The 8,365-nt window shown below is 34.6% G+C and overlaps 1 protein-coding gene across 1 annotated transcript; it reads left to right on the forward strand.

The window, feature by feature from the left end:
• The first annotated feature begins 258 nt into the window (after positions 1-258).
• CBP20 (CAP-binding protein 20) lies at positions 259-5,900 on the forward strand. The gene is made up of 9 exons (XM_086244127.1): positions 259-392; positions 823-905; positions 1,898-2,121; positions 3,054-3,192; positions 3,275-3,308; positions 4,094-4,204; positions 5,038-5,091; positions 5,219-5,325; positions 5,654-5,900. The coding sequence occupies exons 2-9, from the start codon at positions 888-890 to the stop codon at positions 5,726-5,728; spliced, it is 762 nt and encodes a 253-aa protein (XP_086100253.1). The 5' UTR covers positions 259-392; positions 823-887; the 3' UTR covers positions 5,729-5,900.
• The last annotated feature ends 2,465 nt before the right edge of the window (positions 5,901-8,365 follow it).

An 8,365-nucleotide genomic window follows, 5' to 3' on the forward strand; every position in this document is an offset into this window, starting at 1 on the left:
ATGCACTCCCAAGCATTACTAATTTGACCCCCCAAAGTTTTTTCTTTCCCCATAATTCTTATGCCGGGCGGTTCCATAATCTTTTAGTTTTTTGTCTATTTAATTTTGTTAAATTTGTTTGTTAATTTTTGAAGTGAAAAATACGAGTTGTTGTAAAAAATAATTTTTGGAGGTTAACTAAGCAATCCAAAGGGTCTGTTTAGAATTTCCGGGACATTCAAGTTCAGGAGAGCGTATAAAATCCGACCCGGATCGAACCCGAAATGAAATTCTCTTCTTCTTCGTCTACCTTTCCAATTACTCTCACTTAGGCCGTCTTCTAATGTAACAAAAAAATAAAAAATAAAATAAAATTACTCTCACTCCTTCCTGGACCAAAGGCTGCGCTCCTGGTACTCTCTCTCTCTCTCTCTCTCTCTCTCTCTCTCTCTCTCTCTCTCTCTAGCTTTTGTTGAGCTAGAAATATTCTTGAATGCAGTGTGTTCTGGACTTCTGGTTGACTATTTTAGGGTTTAAGGCAATTTTTTAGACAGCTAGGTAATTGTGTCTGTGTGCATTGTAGCTAATATTATGTGCAAATTTGCGTTCTCTATTCTCATGCAATGCACTTTTACTTGAGTATTATGGCATAGAAAGGTTCAAATTCATATGGGTTTTATCATAAATTCCTTGGATGTAATTTTTTCAAACACATAAGTATCTTGGAACGAGCTTCAAATAAAACATTCTATGCTATTTATTTTATTATATTTTTTATATTTCATGTTAAGTTGACATTTTTCCCGCTCTATTAATGTTGTGGGTTTGCCATTTTTTGTGCAGATTTGTTAAATTCTGGAACTTCGTTAAGTTTTGGTTTAGTGATTTTTCTTGAGTTACAGGCGGTGATGGCTTCTTTATTCAAGGTAAATTATTCTTGGCTTGTGTTGATCTTCGTCTCTATTTTGACTTGTAAATTTAATTTTTGTGAGCAGTGTCAACTGTTGAAAATTAAAAAACAATATATTACTTTTTGCTTTTTTTTCTTTTTCTTTTTCTGTTTGTAAATATTAGAAGTGATCCGATAAAGAGTTGTCTGATTGATTATGGGTTTATATTTTGTGTAGTTACTTTCAATAATAGAAATAGAGACAGGAAGTGTGTATTCTTTTGCATTTTGGTAATGTGAGAAGTGGAGATGATATAAAGAGAAGAAAAGAAAAGAAAATCTTGGTGGGTGAGAGATGGAAATTAGAAGTTATTTTCCCTTTCCTTTTCTTCCCTTCTATTTAAGAACCAAACAAAGAAAATGGAATTTTCCAAGTTTTATTTTCTCTCCTTTTCTCTTGTGTGAATCAAATATGTTGGAGCTATTTTCTGTTTTTTAAATAACTTTCAATATGCTTTAAGAATTATGAACAAGCTCTGTTGAAGTGGCATCCTGGCAACATATACTGTAAATGGCTCTGAACAATTATTATACACCAGTAATTCAGCTGCCCTTTTCTATCTTTTCTTAAAAACAGAAAAAATAGAGTATAAAAGTTGCAGTGTCCTATTGGTTCCACATGTGTTTAAGTGAGAGAAATGCTATCAAATGTTTAAAAAGAATTGTTAATTTTTTTCAAGTATCATGTTCTATTCATGCGACTTAAATGTTTGAGTGGGTTTTATTCATTGTGATATCTTAGATTCAGTTTATTTTATTTCATAAGCATTGGTGTTAAAAAAAGAGTTCCAATGCCTGCAGTTTTTGGTGTGTATTTGTTAATTTGGCGAGATAATTATATGCTATATAGAATCCGACTTTGAAAGACTGATGAAAACACAGCTTAGTTGTGCTCCAACATGGTTATTTATAATTACTTGATCTCTATCTGCATTTACCTAATTTTTCATCATTTTATTTTGTTGCTAGGATCAAGCCAAGCTTTCACAATATCGGGATAGAAGATTTCCTGGATCGCAAGAGGAATTTGAACAAGCCCTCCTGGCATCAACAACTGTTTATATTGGGAATATGTCATTTTATACAACAGAAGAGCAAGTTTATGAGCTTTTCTCTCGTGCTGGAGAAATTAAGAAGATAATTATGGGCTTGGATAAGAATACCAAAACACCTTGTGGTTTCTGTTTTGTCCTGTAAAGCTTCATCCTTCTTTATATTATTAACAACTTAACATCTTGAAAGGAAAACAGTTTAAGGGGTATACAGACTAAAGGGTCAATTTTGCACTAACTAATTGGCTTTGTTTACCTTCTATATTAGAAGTGTCACCCTCTCTATTAAGTATGTCTCCTACTCATCAGTAATCTGGAAAATTCATGCTCAAATGGTTGGATTAAATCAAACAGCCGACATTCATTCAGATAAGAAAATTTAGATCAGAATTTGAATATTAGCCGTCCAATTTTGATCCTACTGTTATTAAGCATGAATATCATGCTCACCACCACCAGTGAGTAGCAGATCAAAATTGTACAAACATGCCCACATGCACACATCCATATATATTTGTCTTCTCTGCTGACTGACTGCATATGCATTTTTACTCTTGAGATGCTCTTTGGACATAACATTTGTGTCAATTTGATGGTATCACTTTACTATGAATAATTCTTGCTTTACTCACATGAATCCTTTTTCTCTAGCTAATTGCAATAATACATCTTCTCTTGAGCATCATAGAGACATATTTTGAGACAAATGAAGGCATATTTCCATTCATTTTCTGTGTGAGAATTTCTAGATAAATCAATCTTGGTTAATTATGTGGGCATGGGAAGTTCTTTTGGATCAGATTTTTCAAGGAAGTGTGGGAGTACTCCCATCCCATTTATTTCTATTGCTTAAACTATTTGGATGGAAACCATTACACATTGAAACTGCATCAAGTTGTTTGATCTTTTGACTTTTCATGGAAGTTTTTCATGTTTTGGACTTAAAATTGATTGTATCCTGCTTCGTAAAGATTCCTGTATTTTGTAACTTGGTTCTGTATCTTGAGAATGATAAGAACTGCACGTTTTTCCTCCGGGAGTTAGATTCCTAATCTATATGCATGTATCAACAGATACTATTCTCGAGAGGATACTGAGGATGCTGTGAAATATATAAGTGGGACTATTCTTGATGATCGTCCTATTCGTGTGGATTTTGATTGGGGATTCCAAGAAGGAAGGCAATGGGGCCGAGGGCGAAGTGGTGGACAGGTGAGTTAGTATTCCTGCCTTTAACTGGGAAAAATCTACCCTTCTGATTTTGTGTTGATTTTACTTTTTTCCCTGTTGACAGGTCCGCGATGAATATCGGACTGATTATGATCCTGATATCCTTTTGATTTAATATAGAATGTTTGCAAAATATTTCTTCATCATGGTTTATAATATTTTTGCAATTCTAGATAGAGTATCTCGTATTGAAATTTTATTTTCCTTGTCTTTGCATTCAGTGCTGTTGAAGTTCTTTTGCTATTATAATGTTTGCTGTTTCATAAAATTGAGAACTGTGAGGAGTGGAGAGTGGTCGGTAGAGCATCCTGTATGTGCTTTAAAAGTCTGTAGGGTTATATGTTCTACTTAAAAGACTGATTAGGTGGATAAATAAATTGCCATAGGTTGTGCATTTGCTGTGAACCAGTAGCTACTTCAATTTATATTGCAAATGAGATACTAGTTTTAAATTTGAACTTATTGAACCGACGCTAAGGACAACAAATTGCAGGATATGAGTTAAATTTTCTCAGATGAGTTCATAAAAACTTGAGCCAATATTGTATTCCTTCTCAGCCCATAGAATGGATTTAAGATTCTTCTAGTTAGAGTTTCTGAAAGAAGATATAAATTGATTTTAACTATTTGGGGCTTTAGTTTTGATCTGACATTTAGTCTTAGAAATTAGTTTGTGCAATCAATTTAAAGTTGATGGGGTTCTTTTGTGTTTGAGTTATTCCTTCGCACCCTTTTAAAAACTGACTTCCGGTATCTCTCTTCAGTTTTCTGAATGTTCTATTTAAAGAAAGAACAGAACTTTCAAAATGCAGAGCAGTTGATGGATTTATATTGAATCTGAGATGAAAAAACTTTGCCCTTCAGTTTCCTTAATATGTTATACGTAGAGGAGGATATGGTAAATTAGTTCAAAGAGAGTTGGAAGCTCAGAGAACGCTTGTAGATTATGGTACTGGATCATTGGGCTCTTTCCCTCCAGTCATGCCACCTCCCTGTAAGTTTATCTATTTCTAGCTCCAACTGTTTGTATAGTTAAAAAAAAAAAAAATGGATAATTTACTGAATTTTTTGTCTTTGCATGTATCATTGCATTAGGGTTTTTAGAGTAGGTTGGTTGTGGGTGTACTGCATATTTACAATTACATCCTTTGTTAACAAAGGGCCCAACCTGGCAAGGTAGGTGCCGCCAAGCATCCAGACTGAAAGTGGAACTTGGATATGAAGAAAACTCTTAGATTATAACCTGAAATGATGTGAGAAAATTTTAGCTCATGGATGGTTTAGTGTCATTGCCTGACAACTTTGTATTGCACTTTGAGGTTATAGGCATGGACAGGGTCCCCAGGTTGTCTTTCCAACAGATATTAATTAGAACTGCCTGGGCATTTCCACCTGTAGTACAAAGTACAGCTGTAAATGTGTACACATGACCAAAAAGATCACTCGATTATTGAAAGACATCTCATTTCTCTAACATTAAGTGATTCTTATCAGACAAAATTGAATAGCCAATGAAAACATTATTGGAAGTAGATTTCATTTTGTCTATCTTCTGTTCATATTTTATTTCTCCTATTGTTCAGTGGTAGTTTGAAGTAAGAGTTAATGCTGGAAAACATACATATGATTCATGTTACAGACCTTAGGTTTGAATTGGGAATGAATGTAACTTACTGAGGAACAACAGGCTTTTATGAGCCAGCTTGTTGAAATGCTGTAATGTGACTGTTTTGCCATTGCTGGTGCAAACTAGAGTTTGATCTAGTCTAATATACATGTCACATGGTAGTTTCTCTCTTGAAGCTTTATGACTTTTTTATTGTTCAGATGGTAGACATGGTGGAGGTCATGGCCAAGGGGGTTCTCATCGGCATGGTAGAGGTATTTACCATAGAAAAGATTTCTATAATCTGGTGGACCAGATTTCTTCTGGTGTTTCAGCCTCCTTATTATTTTTTTTTTTCCTTATGTTCAATGGATTTAATTTGAACATTATTTGGGAAATCAGATTTTCATCGGAAACGACACCGAGATGATGACCGCCACTCATATGAAAGCTCAAAGAGAAACTCGGATTATGAATCCCGGAAGAACTCTGATCACGAATCTAGACCGGTAATTTGTTATAATTCGCATTTCAATTCACTGTAAATCCTCTTTTATGCTATTTTTCAGTGCCAACCTGTTGCCAATAATAGTATTCCATTTTAAGCAATTATCCATCCAGACTGAAAAAAGTGTCAGGTCAAATGTTGAATGATGTACCTCTTTTCTCATTGGAATGGCAACGAGGTGGCAACTGTACTATAGTTATTCACTGGTTAAATGTCCCACAAGAACTGCGGATAACCCTAACCTTAAAAGAGAAAAGGACCAGAATTTTTCTATTTATTTTTATTTGATATTCATTCCCTTATATTGCTTAATCTCTTTGCTGCAACAGGAGAAAAATCCACGGTTTCGTGAGAGTGGTGACTCTGATGATGATGAAGAAGATGAGAAGAAGCGGCGATCTTAATCGGACTCCTGCTGCTGGGGATTGATCAGTGGATTGATACTTTAGGGACTTCTGCACACTGATAGAAAGCAGTGGTGTCCAAACTTGTATGTGGACTGAATTGTACCCCAAACAACTTGAAGACGTCATTTTTCTTTTGAGATTTTTATTTCATGAAGGCTTAGTTTCCGCACTTAGTCTAGCATAGGAGAAGTGATCAACTGCATATGTTCAAAATGAAGTTAGCTTTACATAATAGTATTTATTGTCTGCGAAAAGAATTGGGATTCTTCCAAAATAACCCGTTTACATTGACAACTAACAATTTTATAAACCAACCTACTTTGAACTATGTTAAGGTGGTATAAAATTTTTGATAATTTAATTGAATTGAGATGTGGGTTGAGATAGGGGTTCCAGATCTCGACTCACATCTTGACTAACATAGATTCCATCTTGATCCTTTGAAGTCCAGAACATTTGTTAGTATTCTAATATACCTAGGTAAACAGGTTATTTCATTGAAGAAACCCAAGAGAATCAGATCCCTTTCCCTTCCATTCGCAGTTTTGCTGCATTCTATACTTTTTCTTTGGCTAGGTTTTATACACACCTACTGGAGATTATACCCAGAACTAACCCTCCATCTTTTTTCTTGATGGAGGAGGTGCTTTTAGGCTAAGGTCATTGACTCATTCGATGGGTGCATTCTACTTGACCATTTCTTCAGTTAGTCTTAAATTTCTTTTCAAAATTTATCGTCCAAATTCCTGGCCATGTTTTTCTTTCATTTTCCATCTTTCTTGAGCTACTGCGGGTGTAAAGTAGTAGCACAGCACTGCATTCATCTATGACTGCACCCATAAAATTAGAAAAAAGGAAATGAGAAAAATGACTCATTTTTTCGGGTTGAAAATTCTAAAATACCCCTAGCAAAAACACCACAGCCAAGGTTGGAGATGGCTGCAGTGAAATTGAACTCTGCTGCAGCCATATCCAAGTCTAAGAGGACATCTGATCCCAAACCTGAGTTGGCTGCAGCGAAATTTGTCCTTGCTAAACCTTGCTATAGCCTGGGTAGTCTTTGGTATCAACATGGGTCTCTGACTTGGCATTGGCTGCAGCGGCACTTGTATATCTTTGAAACTGGTCTAGGTCTTGGAATGGACTTATTCCCTCAATGCAGCAAAAATATACAGTATATACTACGTACACTGCAGCTAAGGCCTTGACGAAGTCTGTAAGAATTATACTCGAGATTGCATAATTTATTTCGACCCCATCAAGGATCTGAAAGTATACAAGCCCTTGAGTTAGCCAAGTGGTAAGGTACAGTGGAGTAATGCGTTAAGATTATGATAAGTTTACGATTTGATTCTCTCCAATGTAACAAAAAATAATCTGAAAGTAATACTATAGTATTATGCCATAAAAGAAAGCAATAAATAAAGTCCTTCAATACATCATGGTCCATCCATCCTCAACCCTCATCACAACACATAACACATGGTTCATTCCCACCCATACCTATAGTCATACCTCCAACACCTAGCACATCAGTAAACTCTCTTAAACCAAAACATACTCATTACACAAAATAAGTATTCAATAAACGAATAAGACCGTCCAACCACACTTTATTGCATGTCCAAATTTTTTGCTCAAATCACACATACCAAGTTCATACCCAAAACCAATTTTTTGCTCAAATCACGTTGTCATTCCCATTTTTGAGTAGTACCTACACCCACTTGTTAACTCTTACATCAAAACCAATATTTAAACCTATGACAATAGGGAAGATTATAATGTCGAAAAAGAATGAACAGGTCACTAAAATCAATGATGAAATGAACAATAAGAAAATGATGTAGAAAAGGCTAATTTATTGCTTATACAAAACTGTAGAAAACTTAAAAAGGAAGAAGAAGCACAGGAACTCACCGAATATGCAGAAAAAAAGATTAGGAAAGTAGAAGAGAATGAGAGAGAAAATTTCTACCATACAGTCCAGCCAAGCTTGGTATCAAATGTCCTCTTAGACTTAGACATGGCTGCAGCGAGAGGTTCAGTATCACAACAACCATATTCAATCTTGGTTGCGGTTACTAGTATTATAGTTACAATCAATGTAACTTTCTAATGTTTAGTTTACAAAGAAGCATTAAGTAAGAATGTTGTTATTTAAGAACAATGAGGACCCTGGCCAAAAATGAAAAATGAGCACATCGGGCTCACAATTCAATAATTGGAATGATCCATATTTTATGACATCCTTCGAAGATGTCTTACATCAGAATCCGTCATCACTGAAAAAAAAATCAGCAAAATCACAAATTGTTTAGCCTTCTGATTATAATCAACATTAATTTTATTTGACATACTTCGATATGTTTATTTCCACAATTTAGATAACCAAAAAAATATTAATTTTATTGATTTTTTTACAGAGATAATCTTTAAGAAAAGACCTAAAACATGGACAGTTCCGACCATTAAACTAATAATCCAAAAAAACAGTGTTCACCATTTTATTAAAAGGAGAACATTCTCACTTGAAGCTCTATCTAGTTTACATAATCTTTATCTTTATTATTAAAAATTGTTTGAAAATAGGTGGATGTACATTAGTAGTAAATCAATCAATAATGAATCAAC

The sequence above is a fragment of the Dryas octopetala genome, chromosome 1 (genome assembly GCF_963921425.1).
Source record: "Dryas octopetala chromosome 1, drDryOcto1.1, whole genome shotgun sequence".
Classification (NCBI taxonomy): domain Eukaryota; kingdom Viridiplantae; phylum Streptophyta; class Magnoliopsida; order Rosales; family Rosaceae; genus Dryas; species Dryas octopetala.